The 23,968-nt window shown below is 37.9% G+C and overlaps 2 protein-coding genes across 2 annotated transcripts; both read right to left on the reverse strand.

Moving 5' to 3' along the window:
• Positions 1-4,274: 4,274 nt before the first annotated feature.
• On the reverse strand, positions 4,275-13,614 carry LOC141653191 (DDT domain-containing protein DDR4-like). The gene is made up of 12 exons (XM_074460871.1): positions 12,661-13,614; positions 12,448-12,558; positions 10,212-10,298; positions 10,049-10,086; positions 9,890-9,971; positions 9,175-9,281; positions 8,851-9,019; positions 7,471-7,563; positions 7,232-7,355; positions 6,274-6,316; positions 5,996-6,175; positions 4,275-5,479 (listed from the first exon to the last, which is right to left on the reverse strand). The coding sequence occupies exons 1-12, from the start codon at positions 13,123-13,125 to the stop codon at positions 4,765-4,767; spliced, it is 2,214 nt and encodes a 737-aa protein (XP_074316972.1). The 5' UTR covers positions 13,126-13,614; the 3' UTR covers positions 4,275-4,764.
• Positions 13,615-14,704: 1,090 nt separating this feature from the next.
• On the reverse strand, positions 14,705-22,438 carry LOC141651200 (protein NUCLEAR FUSION DEFECTIVE 4-like). The gene is made up of 3 exons (XM_074458921.1): positions 21,341-22,438; positions 20,955-21,184; positions 14,705-15,014 (listed from the first exon to the last, which is right to left on the reverse strand). The coding sequence occupies exons 1-3, from the start codon at positions 22,436-22,438 to the stop codon at positions 14,705-14,707; spliced, it is 1,638 nt and encodes a 545-aa protein (XP_074315022.1).
• Between the last annotated feature and the right edge of the window lie 1,530 nt (positions 22,439-23,968).

Here is a 23,968-nt window from a genome sequence, read left to right on the forward strand (position 1 = left end):
GTTTTATCGTCATGCCATCAAACTTAACGTCCATTTAACAGCCTTTATATTAGGGGGTACCATGGGCAAAAAAATGGAACCTCAAGGGTACCATAGGCAGATTCTTAAAAGTAGGGGTAACATAGAAAATCTGACAAAATTAAGAGGTAACACAGGAAATTTCCGTATCTAAATTATGTTAAAAATTTTTTGAAGAAAAACAGCGTACAAATATTAATGGAGAGTACTTGATCATATTATTAAATTTAAATGTAACTATTAGATATAATGAGTAGCAATTGTCTGTATTCGGTATCCGAGATCTGGTTGGATGTCGAACTAAGTGCAAAAAAGATGATGTAATTCTGAGTATGTTATTTGTCCCACATTGAAAAACAATGCAGGTTTGATGAATATATATTACGTATAAATAGTAGAATTGTCCCACATCAGAAAAAAATCCAAGTTTGGTGAATATATTACTTATAAATAGTAGAATTGTCCCACATCGAAAGATTAGTATAAGGTGAGGTGATTATATGATTATAAATAAGAGTTAACCCACGTATATATTAATCTTTTATTTTTTTTGAAAGAGATATTTTAATAATATGTAAACAAATCATTAGACATAGAATGTAAACATTAAACCCTTATAACGTTTTTTTTTTTTTTGCATTATAAATAAGTTAATTACCCCGTTGCAACGCACGGGCATTCAAACTAGTATATATATAAAAGAGAGTTTTTTCGAGCGATCTTAGAGCGTCCACATCATCAAAAATCAATTTAGGAAAGTATAATTTTTGATGTAAAAAATAAAGCGAAAAATCTTTTAATTATTATAATATGTATATTTCCTAAATTATATTCAAGTGATATTTCCAATTTTTATATCAAACTTTTACATTTCATTTGGTAAAAAAATATCATTAAAAAAATTATGAAAATAATATAATTAGCTTTGTGGTAAAAAATGCTATCATTAGAGTATAAATTTCATATTATTTGCACATATTAAAGATTGTGTACTCCTTAATACGTAAAATTGTGTACTTTTTAGTACGTTTTGTCCCACATTGGAAAATAAGTAGGTGTGGTGAATATACTACATATAAATAGTATAATTGTCCCACATTGAAAGATTAGTATAAGGTGATATGATCTTATGATTATAAATAGGAGGCATATTTGGAACTTATGTATCCACCCAAATTTTTTTGAGTCTCATAAATATTGTTTTAAAGAGCTCTTAAGATTTTCTATCATTATCTACGATATGATATAAAAAATAAAGTGAAAATCGTTGGGAACTACCCGGGAAATAGTTAAGAACATGAACAAGAAAATAAAAAAATACAAAACTAAAGGTTTTACTAATTGTAGTCTCCTGACAGAGTAGTAATAGAGCGTTAATGAGTCATTATATGTACGATTTAGAGATTTCTATCTAATGATCGAGACTAAGTGGTTTTACCTTCAAAGAAAAATAATATGTATACAATAGTGGGTTTTTTAAGAAGAGACATATATTTCTTGGTATGTTATATCTTTCACATTGAAAAATGATGTAGGCACGATGAATATAATACGTCTAAATAATTAAATTATGTATCTCACATTGAAATAATAGCATACGGTAGGGTGATTCTATAAATATAAATAGGAGGCATCCTTGAAACTTAAGTATTAACCCAAAGTTTTAAGGTAAAATAGAACAACATTTCATTCAATCATCGTCTCATTACACTATAACAATAAGGAGCAATATTAATTATTTAGAATTACACATACAATTGTTCATCATTGAACTATTACAAAATATTACGAGTAATACAATATGTAGAAGTTGTGTAGAAGTGAGCTAGATAACCCGTCTACGAGACCATGAGTTAGTTAAATATGTAGAAGTTGTGTAATTTGTGTGTATTTCATTAATTAACAATAGCGTACATATATAGGAGAGGCAATATAATAACCTAAGATACAAAATTCTAGGGCAAGCAAAGTATACAAAATACAATAGGTCGCCATCCTGCTTATCCCCTCCCACCCCATAAGTCCATTCTATAAATATAAAAGATATGTACTTTTTAGTATGTTATATGTCCCACATTGAAAAATAATGTAGGTGTGGTGAATATATTATGTATAAATAATAGAACTGTCCTATATATATATATTTTCTATATTATATAAAAGTGATGTTTATAATTTTGATATAAAAACTTTATATTTCATTTGACAAAAATCGGATGCTAAATATACATAAATTGGTTATTAACGTGTCATATATAATGATAATCTCTGCACTAAAATAGAAAATTTATGAATTATAATACAATCAAGTGTTGCATAAAAAGATCTTGAATCCACAAACAAATCAATAATGAGCTTTTTTACTTTGATAAATAGTAGAATTAAATCTTTTAACTTTCAAATATAGGTAATTATTCTGCCTCATTACATTTGAGTAACTAAAACACATCATAATTTTTAACCATTAATCAAAATCGCACTTAAAAAAATAAAATATTTTGCATTTGTTTATACATTTTATTGCTCCCTCAATTACATCTTAAAAGTCGTGTTAGGAAAAAAATGTAATTTAAATCATATCATTTGTACATATTTTAATTATGACAAAAAATGGAAAAAAAATACGTACGAATATAAATAGATAGTATAGTATTTTCTCATTATTAAATCGGGTTGGATATCGAAATAGGTGCAAAAAGATGGTGTACTTTTTTTGCATTATTTGTCCCACATTGAAAAATAATGTAGGTGTGGTAAATATACTACATATAAATAGTTGAATTGTCCCACATTAGAAAATTATCATAAGGTGGGGTGATCCTAAAAATTTATTTAGGAAGGTATCATAAATAATATTTTTTGATGTAAAAAATAAAGTGGAGAGTCTTTTAATTATTATAATATTTATTTCCTATATTATATTCAAGTGATGTTTCTAATTTTTATATAAAAATTTTTACATTTCATTTGGCAAAAAAAATATCGTTAAGAAAATTATGAAAATAACATAATTTGATTCGTGGTGAAAATGTTATCATTAGAGTATAGATTTCATATAATTTGTACATATATAAAATTGTGTACTTCTTAGTATGTTATATGTCCCACATTGAAAAATAATGTAGAATTATATAAAAATAATAGAATAGAATTGTCCCACATCGAAAGATTAACATAAGATGTGATGGTCTTACGATTATAAATATGAGGCATCATTGGAACTTATATATCAACCCAACATCTTTTGTGTCTATTAAATAAGATGTTTTGACTTTTGATCATATCTAAATAATTGATAAGACATAAGATGTAAATATTAAGACTTTATAACCATTTTTTTGTTACTAAGTTAATTACCCCATTGCAACGCACGGGCATCCAAACTAGTTAGCTATGATGTATAAATAAAGTCTGACATTGAAACTGAGTTTGATTAAAGCTAAGTAAAAAACCAACTGATTATATAAAAAAACGTGTCAACTTCGCTCTTTTTAATCTTTCCATCTTATACAACTATACAAGCTAACATGTTTTAATGTCCAATATAAAAATGTAATATTATTATTGTTATTTTGTGTTTTTTTATATATTCTTTTTATAAAAAGATCTAGGATGCTATCATTATTTTTAATGAGAAAAATAAGTTCATACAAAAATAACTTAATCTAAAAGTCCTTTGAATAATAAACTTTTTTTTTTATAATATTATTAACATTACAATCAGTACATCACAACATGCTATTATAACTACAACTCATTTATATAAAAATTAAAGCTCAAATAATATAACCCTTACAAATGCCGTGTTTTAACACGGGATCTCAACTAGTATGGAAATAAATGGTTAGAAAAAAAATGTAATATATAATTTATTTTTTATTGTAATGTATTGTATTAGTTGTAAAAAAAATTAATACTCCCTCCTATTCATTCATTTTGTCCATCTTTCCTTATCGAAGCTAGTTGGATTTTTGTCCCTCTTTCCTTTTTTGATAACTTTTGTGTGGTCCAAATTTAATTACATGTGGGGTAGAGTGAAATAGAGTGTTTTGTGTGATCTAAAATCATTTTCTTAATTCTTGTGCAAAATAAAAGGGGAACAAAATGAATGAATAGGAGGGAGTATATATAAAGCGTAAAATTTTTATAAGTTCAGATCTACTTTTATAAGGCCAGCTCATATAAGTTTAGTTTAGCTCTTATAAATTCAGTTCAGTTCCTATAAGTTCAGTTCAGATCTGTTAAAGGTACAAAGATAAACCATAAAGCCTTTCAGAGTAGGGGGTGAGTTAGATTACAACATAGGAAACCTCAACTCCACAAGTACATGAAGTTCCAGCCAATATACAACATTACCCCACTGCCTCAATCTCCCGCAAATTGCGGGGTAAAGGGGTCAAATACACGCGCAGCCAAAATTTTGAGAAGAGGGCTTTACTCTAGGAAGGCTGGCTAATAAGTTACCGTACACTAAACAAACTACCGCTAATCTCAACATCTCTTCTATTCTCCATCCATGTACTATTTCGAAAACTGACTACTAAATCTAATAAATTTTTCTGCATCGTGTTGATCCCTGCAGAAAGTACGGAATAATTGCACAACAGGAATCCCTTGCCCGTCTCATAGAAGTAACCCGAACAGTGAAAATGGACTAAATATTCTCCATGGGATCACTGTCAACTTGCAACTCTTATAGATCTTAGATCTGGCTAGGAAAGATATTGCGTACTGGAAACTCAAACACTACTCATCTTTTCCATCATCGTCCTTCACTAAAGCACCGGGTCCATCTTCAAAACCGGAACCCGGTGCAAGTTCATTAAGGTCAAGAAAGCGTCTCTCTCCAACTTTATCAATCTCATCTTGGCTTGGACTTTCCGACTTAAACGAGGGTTGGGTTTCATCGTTCTCAACCGCCAAGGGAATTGATTGGTCAAAACCCCTTTCCTGGTCCTCTTCTTCACCACCATCATCAGAGACCTGACTTCCCATCGAGTAGTCAGATGGGTTTGCTTTGCTCTGTTTTATAGAATCGGTTTCAGATTCCGAGAATTCATATTTTTGGTAATCAATCTGGTTTCTTGTGGACCGTTTACTCCGCCTTAAACCAGGGTCCATATCATCAGTTGACCTTAACCTGGTTTGCCGGCGGGCCCGGCCTTGTGTTTCCTTGGAGCTCTTTCTCGGTTGGTCACTATCTTCACTAACACTCATCGAATCTTCTTCTTCCAACTCATCTTCTTCATTTTCATCGCTCCAATCATACTCCTCCTCTCCTTCGCCCTCTGAGCTGCTTGTCACCTTCTTCTTCTGTTTATGATCCTCAAGATCCTCTTCATCATCGTAATAAACAGCTTCCCCAACAATATCGTCATCACTGGCAACGTATTCATCGTCTGATAATGCACCAACAAACTCTTCCTCTGAATATCTCTGAGATTTTTGTCTCCTTCGGGAACTGTGTCAGCGGTGAGAATATTGTAAGATGAACAAAATTCAGGCTAGAAATTAAGGGAAATTCTATTTATACGGGTGGCATACATTCTTCCATAGATTTCATTTGCAACATCCCCAACCGCCCTCTTTCTGTACTTCATTGTCCTCATTTTAACATTGCTAGTCGACGAATGTCACTTTAGACATGGAAGTTCTCCAAAGATATGTACACATACAACGTAAAATTGTCATATTTGATTCATCCAAAAAGCTACTAGTATTTCATACTCCGTATTATACTTTAGACGTTAAATTTTTAATATGTTGTAATTCTTGTATCGGGTGAGAAAATATTGGTCAGAGTCGGCATCGTTTGACCTGACCACCAAGTTCAAATGAGGACAGAAAGTAAGGAATAGAGGGCCAAAATGTAGGGGCGATCTAGTAAAATTTAAGATCTCCCGTGGAAGGATATAATTCACCTGTGACAATATGCTTCCAAAAATTAATTACCAAAATGTAGTATAAATAATCTTACCTACGATCCAATGGTCCGGAATTGTGATCTTCATCCATTTCATCAACATCGGAAGGAGATAGGGCGCTAAATGACACATGCATCGAAGAACGTGAAGAGCCATTGCATCTACCATTTGTAGAAGGTTCAGATCTAGTTAGTTCTCTTCTAACTCCAGGTTCTGGGGAAGCCTGTTTGCGCCTGATTAGGAAATGCAAGAAATTGATGTAAACAACATGGACTGGGAGATTCATAGAAGATAACTTATACGAAGTATCATTTATCTAAAGATTGCATACTTGGTGACTTTAATAGCCTCATTGATTGATCGATCGAAATCATCTGCACAATATAATATAATACAATAATATAGTCAGACTTGTCTAGATGAGTTGGGGACTGAAGGGAATAAAGAAGATACTAAACAAAACAAAGCATTTTAACTAATTATAATTATAATGTTCCGACACTTTCCTTTGGTGGCGTGTCGCGTGTCAGACACTCGGAGTGTCTGACTTGACACTTCGACATTTCATTTAGACCAAAAAATTAAAAAATTCGCGGAGAGTAACCGCATTCGACAATCGTACACTTGGAGCCGAGTTGGAGTAACATTGGCTAAACACAATGTTGAGAAAGCGGAGGCAGAAGAAAAATCATGCATCAGGAACAATCACAAGTTGTTTAATCATCAATACATCTAATCATCCGAATGACAGAGTTTGTCCTTGTAATAAAATCTTTCATCATAAGACAAAACAAAGTGACCATCCAATAAAAGACTGTCCATATAATAAACCAGGAAATTGTCAGTCTCCCATGATTTAATTTACATAATATGATTCCCCAGGTAAAAGAAAAAAAAATAGTCCCAAACTCTATAAACAGCCAACTTATGTTAGTTACTCCAACACTTCACTTTTGTTGTGAGTCCCGTGGCAAATTTCAACGCTTCATTTTAGACCAAGAAATTAAAAAGTTTGCACAAAATAACTACATCCATCATCGTGTCGTGTCTGACACTTTTAGCCGAGTCGGAATAACATAGCATCTAAGTATACAGCATATGTGACCTTAAATGTTACTCCATCCACATTTAGCAACTTTCGGGGTTTCATTTAATTTTCCTGGGTAAAAAACCGAAAAGTTCTAAACATAAGTGGCCATGATTATACCACTATTCCATAGGTTCAGGAGTAGGGGAAAAATGGATGATTAAAAAGCATCCAACATTTAGTATCAAAGATGATCTCTTACCAAATGTGTAAGTAACAGGTTTTCTGTCACGAAGAGAGCGCCCAGCTCCAAGTCCATCCATACTAACAAAATTATCGAGTAGAAGAGCTTGCCTCTGTTGCTTTTTCAGCCACTTTTCTTTTTTCTGGTGCAAAACAATTTTTTTAAAGTAAAAACCGAAAAACTATCATGGGCAAATCAAGACACCAGTACCATTTACTACTGAAGTTGTACATATGGGAGAAAGAATTTTCTAATACCTTTTGTATCTTCTCAATCTCAGGAATCATATCATTTTTCAATTTCTTGCCAAGCGAAACTTCGGTTCTATTTGTGCTAGAGAAAAGCTTTTCCTGCAGGTAGAGCCGCGTCATATTGGAAGAAGCATTCATACTAGCAGGTCATAGACAAAAAACCTCCCCCAACAAGAACATGAAAACACTCAGAAGAGCAAAACAAGAGATGCTTAATCACTTAAATCCAATTCAGGGTAGCATGCGGATCAGCGAATAAACAGAAAAATAAAGAGGCAAAACTCGCAATTTTATCAGTAAGTAATGATAAATTGATACAAGATAATGAATTTGACATCAATCAGGGCACAGCTGAGTTACTTTTGTCTGCAAAATAAACAATTCCTAGTGGCTATATGTATTAAAGAATGACAAGTTTAGCTGTGTCCACTAACATGGTTTTTCATCACCGAGAAGGCGACAAAGACGCTAACATTATGGAGGTGACTGCGTGTTGTACCATCACTATCACAAAGATCCACTGATTTCCTCCAAGTTCAACTCTGATGGGGTTTTTCCATAATTTTGCTTTCAAAGGCGAAACTGGAAAAGATCTGAAGCAAATAATTTCTATGAATGGGGTAACCACCAAATTCTAAGCACGTAAACATTGCTGAGCTTCTTCATAGCTCTTCATAAACAATTCAACCTCTACTAGGCAAATAACTTCAGTTTGGTTCAATGAGGAAGATGATGAGCCAGTTTGGCTTGATTTTTAGCAAATTCACCAAATGGCTCGAGCTCAACTTGATGTTCACTTTGCAAACTCAAACCACAACAGAAGGCGTCAACTCACTCAAGTGTGATTCTTTTTCAGGCATTTATGTATGAAAATGAATAATCATGATAATACACAAACGAAAGTTCCTTTACTTCCCTAAATGGGGGGTACACTATTTTGTGATACAATGAGTTTGGTAAGAGCCAAGATGTCGGACTGTTTTAGACTCAAGAAAAATCCAGCTTAACTTTGTGGCATGAAGTAGTACGGTTACCGAATTCGTTATAAATACGTAACATCCAATTTGAGATTTGCCCAGATAGAGTGTGGGATATATGTATTTTAAATATGGTTCATGATAGAATACGCTTCAACTGATTCACGATTCCTTGAGGTTGGGTGAATCCGGTAGCCAAAGCATGAACCAAGCTGAAGACTACTTCATCACATAGATCTGTCAAAGCCTGCCTAAAAAGTGTTCAACTTGCCCCCCCTACCAGCCAGAAGGGTAATGCAACTTGTTAAATAATACCATGCCTACGAAAAAATAGTCGTACTCATCCTAGCAAATTTGTTGAAACAGAAAGTAGGTGAAAAGTGATACTCTTGCACAACGGGGCACTTACAGAAACATCTAGGAATTCATCCAAATTAGTCGCCACTGTTTCCCACTCATAACATGTGCTTGGAAGAACATGGGAACCCTTTGTCTTTCCTTTCTTCACCTCAATGTTTTTCTCGACTTTCCGGGACTCACGATAAAGCCTATGGCCAATTAATTCATCGTCTTCATACCTACACAACAGCAAACGTAGAAAATTTGTCAAATTCACTTCCAACTTATACAAACACTTATTTACACTGCAGGATAAAGCAATCAAAGCATAAGAATTAAAAACTAAAAAAAATGGACGAGCGACAGAGATATAATACTAGATTAGCAATACTACCAATATGAAATTCCATGTGAGTCACCCCCAATACGCGCTTTGCGAAATGCTGAAAGCTGAACACCCTGTTTTACCGAGTTATCAATATAACTTCTGATATCATCTTGCTGCAGATAAAAGGCAAAATCCAAACAACATGAGCAGCTACGAAGCAAAAGTATTATCAGTATGCCCATTGTCCATGAAGCTCCATTACTAAGAGGGTTAAAGACGGAAGGGGGCCAGACTTAGCAACTTCCCTAATCCCTAATAACAAAGGAGTTATTTCCAATCAACTCTTATCTTTGTGGCAAAGGATTCTTGTTAAAAGGGAAAAAAAAAAAGAAAAAAAAAAGGACATTCACCAATACACAGCCAAAATAACATATGGTTGTCTGGAACCAGTAGCCACATGAGCTAACATGGCAAAAAGCCAAAAACACAACCCCTTCTTTCTACATTTCATTGTACGTCAGGAGATTGAACAGGGCAAGGCTAGTCCTTAAGGGATTTGTATATTTGCATCTTATTGTAGATTCATATCTGATTACACCACTGCAGGTACTACTGCAACCATCACTGATGGCATCATGTGGTATCAGAATGTAATGCCAACAGCAATCATATGTATATTATTTTATTATTCAAGACAACAGCACTGTCTAAATGATAAGTTCTAATTTCCAACATCATCTACTCTTAAGCATGCAAAATAACTTGCATAAGATGGTGATACCTCAACGCGAATGTCACATAAAGCTTTCAGAATCACAACACGAACTGCGGGATCAAGATTCTTGTATGTTTCGGTCTCAGCCCTGCATATAAACATAGCTGAAACTGTTGGAATCCAATCAGCAAATGGAGAAAACCATAAAAGCATTTTGACACCCACCCCTGAGAAGAAACAATAGGTAACTCTCCTTCAGCAACCTGCAAAGTTACAAGTCAACTAAAATTAATGCCGCCAAAACAAACAGGTGGACTACAACAGGCTAAGTACAACAAAGAAAATGATAGATAAATAAATAAATAAATAAATAAGACAAGACGATTACCCAGTGCCACCAGTCTCTCAATTTTCTACACAGTACGGTTACCCAAGTATCACGTCCACAAGCCATGCGCGTAACTGGAGGGATTGACTAGGAACATAAAAAAAAGTACACATCACACAGTGTATACAAATCAATCCAAGATATAAACTCATCAATCATAAGTCATGTATAATCAATGCAACAATTTCCATTATCGCTTTATCAGAGAAGTTAATCAACATACAAGCTCCACAATTAGCAATCAAATGACTCCCTGACTCCATGTAGTCAAACACAAACTATAGGAATACAGGATATAATTGTTGGTCGCAGGGCTATTAAGTACTCAAAAGTGAATTTTTTTTTCCGTCTTCCACAAACTCAAATAGCAAAGACAACAGCTATAATAAAACGATTCTATTATACAACAACATCAGAGCCTTAATCCCAAAATGATTTGGGGTCGGCTGACATGAATCATCCTTTAGAACCGTCCATGGGTGAACGCACACCTCAAAAAGCGAAAAAATAGAAAAGAAAAATTGAAAAATAAAAAGGGAGTGAAACATAATACAAAAAACGATTCTGTTATAATTTCAATAAAAAAATTAGGCAATAACACAAATGAAAAGCTGGAGGATTACATGTACCTAAGCAATTGTGTCTACAATTTCAAAGACATCCTAAATTTCTGGGGAAGCACACATTGGGAATGAATTACAGCAAAGAGAATAGGACGTAAGCTGCATACATCACCTACTTTTGTAAATGGGAGTCACATCTATGCCCCTCGTAATTATTATATAAACTCTCTTAGTCACAGACTCACAAAGCCAACAAAGCCTTGGTCGGAGGTCTCCTGGTGTTTATTCTATAGACTACCTTGGTCACAAAACCAACAAAGCCTTGGACACACATTACAAAGCGAACTCCCTTATTTCCTCCGGCAAGAATTTGAGCATGCCCATTGCTTTTCTCGAATCCAAATTGGTCTAGAGGGCATAGCATTATCAAACCATCAATGAAAAACATACGTCACTCTGTCTCCAATGGATGACACAAACAAGAGTTTAAGTGCCATAATAGTAAAGCAAGTTATCTATCTTTTGCTCTTCCGGCAAGGTAGCGAGCAAGAAACAAACAGGTATTCTTCAGCATATATTTGAAATGGCCTCAAAATGTGAGATACTGATGCACAGGGAAAAAGGACAATGTCTGTTTAGCTTCGTCAAAGGAGCCTCCTAATTAATACACATTTGTAAAATGCCCCTTATCAATTATCACTGCATACCGGACTCGACCTTCAAGATTCCGCATATGAGCCAGTAATACAGTAGGAATATAGAGTATATTCTTCTACTAGAGCTCACGTCTTCGAAATGTTACATTAAAATATGTCTTCAAATGATTCAATTCACCTTCCTCTACCAGAAGCTCAACAGTAGTTGACATACTCTCATATGAACAGAGCTCAGCAGAAAACACAAGGTGAACAAAAGCGTACTCCACACAGGCACTTCTGGCCCTTAACTAGAGCACCATGGGTTAGTGATACTGTCAAGCTACTTGATACCTAACACTAATTCATATCCACCTGCTTCTCTAAAGCTGATAACCTCAAACATCAAGCATGAAATGATCACTTCATCTGAATTTAGAACAATGCGTACTTTCTTGAGGCATAATTCCCACCAAATAGCAAAATGACTAGCCACCCAAACCCACGACTTAAGAAGTCACTCATTTCATCCCCCCAAGCTTCTATAATATAATTCTTTAGAAAGAAGTGACGAGATTCCAAATTATGACTCCGAGGCTTCCTCCATGCATACAAGCAAGGTAAAGAGCTGTCTTGCTGACTACATAGGTGCAAGGTAAGGTGGTAAGGTGCAAAATTACCAAGGTTCATGTCACATTTGTACACCACGTCATTTTCCAAATGGGTAATTTACAAACATAATTGGTCAAGTCTTACAACTATTCAGCAAATAGGAGCACCAAGCTATCTAAAGATGACTGCCTATATAAACTGAACAATGTCACATAAATCATGGCCAGTGCCATATAAAAGACAAGCCTGCTAATATTTCTGAGCTAAAATGGTTAGTTCACAACACTATTCAATGCACACAGCCCAATAAAATTCTTAACCAACAAACAATGGCAGCCTAGGCACCAACACTTGCAGCATGTCACAGACAATGCAAACTGAAAAAAGACGTGCAAACTCGAAAATGAAGAGTTTCACAGCACCAACCTTTAGCAAGGGTATATGTACATCACCCAATGTACCATTTGGAGTAAGCAATGCAGACTCCAACTCCTCAGCACTAAACTCAACTGTAATGTTCAAAAGCGGCCGAAACACCTACATTCCCAAACCAAAATCCACCACATTAGCCTCAAACATGAAAACCAAAACAACAATAACACACAAGAAATATAAGTTTTTGATAAAATCTCAACTGACATTGAAAAAATGAAGTATTGAAGCCAATTCCCACATGGACCGCAAGCGCCACCGTGGCATTTGTTCAGGTGTAGGTGAATTAACAAATGAAGTGACCACCTTACTACATTGCCCCATACCCTCATTCTCCTCCTCACTAACATTAACATCCGCCTCTTCCACAACCGCCACCACCTTCTCCTTCTTCGGTACCCTGGGCCGCCTTTCGATCACCGGTGGGTCCACATACTTTGGTGGCCGGGTCGTGCAGGCCCGGGTAGGCCTTTCCCTCCTAACTACAACATTTTCACTACTATTCCTACCATTTTTAACACCTTTACTACTTACAACAACATTACTACTACTAATCCCATCCAACTTCTCCTCAACTAAACCCGGGTTTTCGCTTTCGGGTTTGTTGGTATCTCCATTTACGTCCAACCCACCCGAGGATCCCTGGATCGGGTCCAAAACGGTGTCGTTCATGCTCAATAAAAGATCAAAACATTGAGTATTAAGCAAGAGATCATAACTTTACATAAAATACACTTAACAAATGATTATTAATCAACAAATTCAACTTTCTGGGTACTCAAAACACTCAAAGATTCTGAATAATGCCCAGTAAATATGCATAAAGCATCATATCACACAACAAATCTTCTTCTTTTTCTCAGTTACATCAAATTGGGAAAAAGATTAAAACTTTATGTATAAATATGTAATCCCAAATATTTTTTTTAAGTATTTGGGCAAGAAAAATATGTGATTTGTGCAAAATTTGAAGAAAACAAAATATGAAAAACTGTTGATGTAGGAGTGATAATTGGTTGTTTAAAATTTGGGATTTGCTAAAAATTTACTTGTGTTTTGGGTAAATAAATTGGTAAATTTTTGGGTATTTTTTTTATTTTATTTTTCCAGATTTTTTTTTTCTAAAGAGGTAGGGGTTAGGGTAATTAGGGATTTAGGGCTAGTAAGAAGAGAAGTAGTGTCTTCGGAGACGACGACAAAGGAAAATTTAGGAATTTAGGAGGCAAGGGTTTTATGGTCTTTTTCTTTTTTAAAAAATTAAATAAAAACTAAAAATTAAGGGGCAATTTAGTATTTTCCAATTTCGGTTCAAAATCGTTTTTTATTGTTTTTTTTTTAGTCCTCACTCCTCAGCTTGATTTTTCTCAACTTCCATGCAAAATTGTTGAATTGTTTAGTAGAAATTTTGAATATCAGAATTTCCTTGGCACTTTCAAATTCCAATTCTATAAAGGAAAATTTCTAATTATCGCTTTACTGATCTAACGACCCCGTCCACATTTTATAGAGGCTTTCAAACTCACTCTCTTGACCTCTTGAGTCTTGAGCTCCTTTTTCATATTGCACTAAATAACTTTGGCGAGGCTAATGAGTCGTGACTTGAGAGTGAATTAAAAAAAAAAAAAAAAAAAAAATTGAATTTGGAGATTTGTAGAAAGTTATTGAATGAGTCAGCGACTTTGTTATATAACGGTTTTTCTAACGTGTGTTCTAAAGGCACACATTAATAAGCCGCCTTTTTTTTCTAATTGATGATAATATCTAATTTTCTTTCCATATTCGACTTATTAACGTGTGCACCTTAGTTAGGGCACACACACGTTAGAAAAACCGAGAAAACAAAAGGACGGTAAAAACGATTTTCCTTCAACTCAAAATAGAAAGTAACAAATTTTCTTTAATCCAAAGCAAATACTTTAAAACCGGCCAAAATCTAATCTAATCTAATCTAATCTAATCTAATCTAGTTTAATTTACGTCACAACACAATAACAAGTACTCCGTAACAACAAAGAATTCACAAACTAGAATCAATCAAATATATCACTGAGTTCAATAGAACAAAGAGTTACTTAATTAAATCACATCCAATCCAACAGAATCCAAAACATATTTACTACAAATCCACAAGAATTGCAAATCCATAAGAAGATGATCATGAATTACCCAAACAATTGGTAATTCCAGAAATGAATACCCAGTTGTAATTTGCTATACAAGAATCAACCATGCGTACGAACCGTCACATAACTCACATTTGTATTAGAGAACGACATAGTCTTCTTTGAATAACAGACCTGTAAAACACCCTTGTTCGGATGAACAACGTTAAGGCGAGAAAAAACCCGAAAAAACTAAAAGACGCTAATATAAAGAAAGACGTATTAAAGCAATGAAGCCCAGTGCAAGACTTTGCTTCCTTTTTTGCTTCTTTGTCATATAGATATCCAATTACCCAAACCGAGAGTAAACAAGTGCCCAAAGGATTCGCGATAGCAATTGCATTGTAAATCGTACCCATATGTAACACCCCAAATATTTCCGAAGTTATAGTAGGCATTTATTTTGGTAAAAAATTACCGAGTTATTGATTTAATTTGTGGGTTAAAGCGATCGATCTATGGCCTATGAACGAAATAAAATACGACGATAAAGATGAGCGAAAATGCAACAAAATAAGATAGTGACACGAGGAATTTTGGTGACGCGGAAAACCCGATGTGGGAACAACCGCGGGGGGAGTCGGAATCCCACCAATTTGGCACTATAATCGAGACGGTATTATGTAAGTAAAGAAATACAAGGATTAATTTGCTAGCGGGATATTGCTAAATGAAGACGGGATGTCGAGTATGAGAGTGTTCGTGTGTGGAATGAGATGATCTCTAATTGTGACTTGCTTCTCTTTATATAGTTGTTGTCTTGCTAGGGTTGAGTCCACATTGTTTTCCTGCCTCCGCCCCTAGATTCCTGCGTCTGCTCCTGTAAAGTAGGGGGTAGTTGCTTGATAATAGGAGGTGGTTGATTGACTCCTTCTTACGTGGGCTTTGTTTAACAAATATCTTATATGTGTTTGTTTACTTTGACTAATCCAATGGTCCCCACCTTTTCCAACTCATCAATCTTTTTCTTTCCTTTCCTCTAATGAAATGGTGACACCCCCATCAAGGATAAAAAGTGATATTTTTATCTCCAACAATTGCCCCCAAATTTCCGTCTCAATATATTTTAGGTGGGAATTTCTTCTTCGAGGCGTTAAAAACTGACGGGATTTGACAATGCTGCCGACTTCGAACTTCCCCTCAATTAATCTTCTCTTACCGTCACTTTGTGTTCCTAACTCCGCATAATTGCCGATGAGACTTTCTGCCTCTGACCAAGCTTTTGCCCCCAGGTTCTGGCAAACCCACGGTTGCACTTGCTGCGGTTCTGACTCTGAGGGAGAAGAAACGTGCTGAAGATGCCTCCAAGCCAGCCGAGAAGAGAAAAAAATGACCCTGCCTTTGCTTCTGGTGCCCGTGCAAAAAGGAGATCTGCCTCTGGTTCAACCAAGGAGCAAGTTCCCATTGAGGTCACTCCTCTTGCTACGAAGCCTCTTATTCTTGGATATGTTCCACCTCGTGGCTTTACCTCTGCTTCTACGCATCCCCTGCTTCTGAATCAACCCTGCTTCTGAGTCTTCTGTCTCTGCATCCCATGCTTCTGCTTTATTTGCAGTACTGCTGCTGCTGCTTGACTTGTTGTACTGTTGTTGCTGCTTCTTGACTTCTCACCCTCTTCCAGGATCTGCTAAGCCTAAGGCTACTTTGGAAATGACTCTGACTCAGAGGAGGAAAAGGGCCTCTGGGCTGCTCCTAAGCCTGCAGAGAAAAGAAAGGCATATTCTGGTTATGCATCTAGATCCAGCGCCAGAAAGAGGGTTGCTACTGCTTCGGCCAGAGTCTACTTCTATTGAGATTACTTCACTTGCAACCATGCCCCCAATCTGTGGGCATGCTCCACCATTTGGGTGTGTTTCTGCTTCTGGAAATGCTTCTGTTTCTGGATATACTCTGGAATCTTGTTCTCCTGCTGCTGAGTTTCCCTGGAGCTTTTGGCAAGTTCAGATTCTCGAGAAATTTAAATTTCTATGATGTTGAGGGTTGCACTTTTGATGCTGAGATTCGCCTCTCACAGGCTCTGGATACTAAAGCTTCTCTAGCCTTCAAGGTGCAGGTGCTGGAATTTGGAAGCAGAAGAGAGAAAGCTGGCTGCAGAATTTCCTGTGGGTCTGAACCTGGACGTGCTATCTGGTCTGGAGGGGGAAGGTGCCCCTACCTGACGCGCCAGATGTTGAGGAAGAAGTGACTTCTGCTGCTCCTGGTATTCGAACTACTGCCTCTAGTTTGTTCCTATTTCTGGGTCTAACTCTGCATCTGGATCCCACGCTGCTGGTGAATGATGGATCCAGCTTATGGATGCTAGGTCCAGCCTCCTCCTTACTCTCTCACTGCTCAAGTCCCTGGTCGCATAGGTGCTTCGGTGTTGAGAACCTCACAAAACTTGCCTACGCAGCTTTATATGCACCGTACCGAGAAATGTTAGTAATGCAACCTAGGTGTATGCGATGACCTTCTAATGCATGATCTAGCGATCTAATCAATATAGACACGTTGTGAACTTATATGTCGGGAATGCAATATTTATCAATGTGTCATGAGAATGATCATGTTTGAGCGTGTGTTGCGAGTGTCGCATGTGTTCTATCATTTGCTTTGTATCTTGCCGTTTCTGGCGTACTTTTGATTTGTGCATGCACGTTTTACGCTGTATGTTTGGCCATCGCTGTTTGATTGCTGGATAAGGGGTCTAGTATGCCCACTCGTCCAGAGGAGTCAGGCTTGCGTGGGTGCTAATGCATCGCGGAGATCGATTGTCCCGGTTGTACGTGCTTAGCCACGAACACACGCCTATCAGTGAATACTGACTCGTCGATTAGTATGCATTTTTATTCACTTGGTCATTTATTTGAAAGATATTTATAAAAAGGAACTTCTTCACTTAAAATATTAAAGTGGTTTACTAACTTGAAAAACTTTCAGAATCAGGAAATATTAGGGTCAGAATACATGTACGATTTTTTCAGAACCAGAAAATGTTGAGATTGAAATATGTGTAGGAAATTTTCAGAACCAGAAAATATTGAACTTAAAATATATGCAGAAAATTTTCAGAACCAGAAAATGTTGAAATCAGAATATATGCAGAAAATTTTCGTAACTGAAAAATATTCGTAACTGGAGAATGTTCAAAGCAAAATCTAGAACCTGACTGAGCTGTATTTTGTAGACTGAGTACCTAGTTGCTGACCATGCTGGTGGCTGACATGTGCGTGCCTCTGACAGGCGTCACACCTTTTTGCAAATTCTACAGCATCTTTGCGCATTGTGGGTTAAAAGTATCTCCGCCTCGCATTTATTGGACAGACTCACGCCTGCATGGTTTCCACATTCTCCACTGTGGAGAGCATGCAAAACAAATGAGATTCTTCCCGATCCAGGCATCCGAGGTAGGGTTCAATGAGGGATTTCCTCCTTTTTATCTCATTGGCGGTGTGTCATTCTGCAACCAGTCCAGTACGGTTTCCTCCAGTCTGGAGTATCTTCTTCACTTCTGGTGCTGCACAATACTCCTGCTTCCTGCTTAGGTTTTAGTATCGCTGGCTCCAACACGTGGACAATTGGTATTGTGGAGATGGCTCCTGCTTTGAAGGTTGCCCCCAAGGTGACTAGCACATCTGCTTCTGCGTTCTGGTCCCTAGGGATTTGTTTGATGTTGAACGTGGCAAATCTGAGGGTCAACTCCTTTGCTATATCTAGGTATGCCATCATCCTGGAGTCCCTGGCTTCATAAGAGTCATTTACATGGTTAACTATGAGTTGAAAATCACTGCAAACCTGGAGGTGTCTGATTTTCAGATCCAGAGCTAGCTTCAGACCCAGGATCAAGGCCTCATATTCTGCTTCGTTGTTTGTGACCTTGAATTCACATCGTACAGCCTGGACTATGAGATCTCCCTGGGGTGATTTGAGGACCAATCCTACTTCTACTCCTCTATCCACTCAAGTCTTTGAGTCTTCCTTTTGAGGTAGGTCTGCGTCGTCCTTCCCTTCTGTGCTTCCAGACACCTTATTCTCGCTTCTGCTGTAGGGTCCTGGTCTTTCGCTCCTCTTCTCCACTGGAGCTTTTCTGGATACTGGATCCGAATCATAAATGCCCCTGATGGGCGCATAGTCTTCCTCCAGCCTTATGACAGCAATTGCTTTCGACTGTACTTCCTCAAAGGTGGTGCAAGGGTGTTTCGTCAGGTCCTTGTAAAGATCTGAATCCTGGTGCAGTCCTAGGCGGAAGGCTTGTATAGCGGTTGCTATATCACATCTCGGGATAACCACCTTCTCTTTGTTGAACCTGTTCAAGTAATCACGGGTGGACTCCTCGAACCCTTGTACTATCCGGTAAAGGTCGCTGGTCTGCTTCTCTGGCTTTATGCTGCTGGTTGAAGGCATTGACTAGGTCGGCGAAGTTGGATATGCTCTTGTTGGGCAGGCCGACGAACCACTGCAGAGCTGCTCCAGATAAGGTTGACCTGAATCCTTTACACATACAAGATTCCTTTAAGTATCCAGTTGCGGTTATCACCATCATTTTCTGCTTGTAGTGGTTGATATGATCGAGTGGGTCTGTGGTTCCGTCGTAGAACGTCATGGCTGGCGGCACACATCCCTTAGGAACACCGACTAGGGCTATGTCATCCACCAAAGGTGAGTCTGCGTAGCTGTCTCGGGCTGCTTTCTCCAACGGACGGGCTACGCCCAGTATCCTCAGTACATCGCTCCTCGGCTCCCGTATTGCCAAACGAGTTACCTGCTCCTACAAGAGGGTTAGAAACAGGCGGGAAGGAACCAGCAGGCGCACCTCTTAGCCAGGGCACTCCAGAAAATTGGCCTGGTGCTGGATAAATGGTTACTGGTGTTGCACTGATTATGGATCCAGGCTGCCATCCTGGTGTCTCACTGCTGATCCTCCGATCCAGGCTCCATCGGTGAACCGGGCCGCAGGATGGAGCTGCTGCGTTGATGACAGGTCCAGATTGCCATCCTGACGTCAGGTGTGCGGGGGTACCTGTAAAAGGCGGAAGGTCATATCCTGACGGGGTGCTAAACAAAGCATTACCTGATGTCTGCTGCAAGCTGGACGGGTTATCAAATGATAGGCATCCCAATCCTCTGGGCTCAATTGGTTCATTGGGTGCTACTCTGCAAGGTCCACCGTGACTAGTTCGACGGAATTGATCGACTCGATCCTCCACCGGGTTCGGTCGGAGCCTCTGGTGCTGATGTTGGCTTGTCCGGACTTTGTCACGATCTGTGCAATCGGGTTACGTTGTCCTTCCTCAGATTCTCAACGGCCTGACGCAGAGTGTCCATCCCGTGAATCATCACCTGCATCGGATCAAGCGCTGGTGATCCTCTGCTTCTGAGAACTTATGCACCTGATCCCTCCTGGGTCGGGCTTCTGGATGCAGCTTCACCTCTGTTGGGGCTGCTTTCCCTGCTAGATCTGGGCTGGCTAGGCGCGCCTGCTTCCTTGGGTACCTGCGGCGATTTCAGAGGCGGAAGCATGGTTCTGGGTGACATGCTGATGGAAACCATCTGACTGGATGCTGGAGGAGCGCTCACGGATCCTGCAGACGCAGGAGAAGGTCCTGCTCCAGAGGAAAGGGCTGACATGCTCTGGCTGGTTCCGGACGTGGTGACGGCTGGTTCGGTCTTACGAGATTTGGCTATAGAAAATGATCACCATGCCCCACGGTGGGCGCCAAATTGTTTTGGTAAAAAATTACCGAGTTATTGATTTAATTTGTGGGTTAAAGCGATCGATCTATGGCCTATGAACGAAATAAAATACGACGATAAAGATGAGCGAAAATGCAACAAAATAAGAGAGTGACACGAGGAATTTTGGTGACGCGGAAAACCCGATGTGGAACCGCGGGGGGAGTCGGAATCCCACCAATTTGGCAGTATAATCGAGACGGTAGTATGTAAGTAAAGAAATAAAAGGATTAATTTGCTAGCGGGATATTGTTAAATGAAGACGGGATGTCGAGTATGAGAGTGTTCGTGTGTGGAATGAGATGATCTCTAATTGTGACTTGCTTCTCTTTATATAGTTGTTGTCTTGCTAGGGTTGAGTCCACATTGTTTTCCTGCCTCTGCCCCTGGATTCCTGCGTCTGCTCCTGTAAAGTAGGGGGTAGTTGCTTGATAATAGGAGGTGGTTGGTTGACTCCTTCTTACGTGGGCTTTGTTTAACAAATATCTTATATGTGTTTGTTTACTTTGACTAATCCAATGGTCTCCACCTTTTCCAACTCATCAATCCTTTTCTTTCCTTTCCTCCAATGAAATGGTGACACCCCCATCAAGGATAAAAAGTGATATTTTTATACCCAACAACATTAGACTCCATTGAGCTCCATACGAAATTCCTATCAGGACCGTTCCTATGTACAAATTCCCCTGGAAGTCGGATGCTATTATGACGTGCCCCCATGTCATGGTTGCGAGAGTGATTGCCATCATTGAAGGCCTTGCCCAACCTTTCTCCCGTAATAACATGTCTGATAAGTACCCTGCTCCAACTCGGCCTAAAACGTTCCACACTGACCATACTGAAATTAAGGTATTTACCTGTACAAATTCTTATATGAGACGGTCTCATATTCCAAATTTAAAAAAAAAGTTGAGTACAGTATTTTATTTCATTCACCATATTTCCGAAACAAAAAATAGTACTCACTTCGTAATTTTTTTACCTTCAGTGAAAATGGAAACTAAAATATGTACCTTAATGGCATTGTAACCAAGTGATTCACCAATCTGGCTGATATTGTTTATGGTGGCCAACCCGGAACCCATTCCACATAAAACAGATACAAACAACAACCAGAAGTTGAAGCTACATATGGCCTGCAAGATGTTCATGTTTTCACCGGCTCCAATAATATCCTCTGAAGTCTGTCCCGACTCCTTACCGTGAAGAAATGGCTCCCTTTCCACGGGTGCTGGTACTGGTGGATGTGATATTTCCTTCCTAGAAGCTCTCATAGCAATATGAACAGGCAGGGAAAGCATAAATAGAAGGAGGAGGACGATAAGAAAGTGTGCCCAAGATGGGAACTCAAAAATACTCTCGAATAAGACAATTATCATCAGATATGCAGCCAAAGCCAGGGAAATTAAAGAGAAACCAATAAGGTGTTTCCTGTCATCAACTTTGTTTTCAGGGTAAATTTTCACCAGGAACATTAGCGAGACTGAGACTGTACTTGGCAGAAATGCTAGCATTAGGATGAAAGTGCTCGCCTTTCCAGCGAAAAAGGATTGATATAGTTGGATCAAGATTGCTCCGGTGAGTCCGAGGAAAGCCTTTAAAATCCCCACAATAGTTCCGCTGTAATCAGGGAAATTCAGAACACCCGTAACAACATTCGCAGTATTAAAGAACGTTTGAGATTGGGCGGCAATGAACATGAAAAGGCACATGACAGGCACAGGAGGCCGGGGGATCGGCCCTACGACCGATAACCAAATGAAGAAATAACCCATGAAACACAAGACGGACCCCATTGCTAGGATTAACCAGGGCCCACTATAAGAGTAATGAGGTACATTTTCAAAGGCGGTATACAGAAAGCCGGCTAGTACACCAGCATTACTGCCAATGTCTTTGAAGACAGAGACTGTGTCAAGGGTGGACTGATCATATGACTGCAAGGATTTCAGGATGGGTGAGTATACGCTAAATGCGTATGTCCCACCCATCACTGATTGTATCCATATGCTTGCAACTGTCGATATCCATTTGTTTTTACTAAAAATGTTACTCATATTATCTATGGAATTGAATTTCACTTTTCTCTTGATCAGGTATATATATAACATTATAACAAGCAAATTGAATGTTAAATATACAGATACATTGCCATAGATTATCTACTAAGTATACTTTATTAATAAACATGAAACATGTCCACGTTTTTGGTATTAAATTGAGGATAATAATATCACAAAGCCTACAAACTCATTCAAGGTCGTGTTAATTATTTATTATTCCCTCCATTCCGATCAATTCTCTCCATCTTTCTTATTTGGATGTCTCTATGATTTCTTTACGTTATTATTTTATGCATGTGAATTGTGAATGAAACCTGGTAATCCACTTTGAAATGAAAAAACAAAAAAACGTGAATGAACAAAATCCACTTTGAAACAGACACAACAGTTATCCATTAGATAGTCAAGAATCAACAAATTAGTAGATGATAAACAATAATCAAACTAAAATTATAATGAGCTCTTATAACTTCAGTTTTCAAAATTTATATCTAAGATAATTTTGTTTTAAAACTTATACCAAAAATCTTATTTTTTTTCAAACTCGATACCAAATCCCAGAAAATGACATAAATGGACCATTTTACCCTTACTAATTAAAAATCACTTTTTCCCACCACCACTAACCCCTTAATTCACACATACACTCAATTATTACCACAAACTCCTCCCCCGTCCACCAATCCACTGTTGCTGGTGTCACCGCCCCACGTGGAATCCACTCCCACCGCCGACCCATCTTGTACTATCCTCCACCGTCGAACCCCATTCACCACCCACTATAATCACCACTTACCTTAGTAAAACCATTCCCCCACCCACGAATTTTTGGTTACTTAACTCAGCTGTAGATACTATGGTGGTTCTGGTCGGAGCAAGAACGTGGTCGCTGTAAACATAAATTTAGAGGATCTTGATTGCAGTGATAATTACAGATGAGTACTTACGTGGAGTAGTCATTAGATCTGATAAGGAGATTCCTTGAAATCAACAAGAAGATAAACTCCAATCTTTTGCCTTCTCCTGCCTTCCTTATTCTCTAATTCTCTTCTTGTGTGTTTCTCTTAATGAATATGAATTAGGTTAAAACCACAAACAGGTGTAACTTTTATTATATAGGTGGCAGGAGGGGCATAACTAGATAAGTGAGCCTAATATGTTAATGGCCTGTAAACATTAACCATAATCCACTTAGTCTATTACTCCGACTAAAAACCCGAAACATCATATTTAGCTATTATCTATTAGAGTGACTGACGTCAGTAATTAGGTCCACATAGAGAATTAATATGATAATTCTTACATTCTCCCACTTGGACCATATTACTGACCTAAACATAATGTCACGTGCAAACAGAGTCATAAGTCGCGCAGAAAATTAAATGAATACATAATGGGTTTATCTTAATTACCCTGATCATTCTGAACAACTGGTTGAGTCATGGCGGAAACACTACTATACAAGAGAAGTGGTCCTTCCATGAACTACGGACCAATCATTTAGAATAATCGATCAGACAAGGAGCAAACATAATCCCCGATAATGTCCTTGAGGAAAAGGACTGATTCTGTTAATCG

The sequence above is a fragment of the Silene latifolia genome, chromosome 4 (assembly GCF_048544455.1).
Source record: "Silene latifolia isolate original U9 population chromosome 4, ASM4854445v1, whole genome shotgun sequence".
Taxonomy (NCBI): Eukaryota; Viridiplantae; Streptophyta; class Magnoliopsida; order Caryophyllales; family Caryophyllaceae; genus Silene; species Silene latifolia.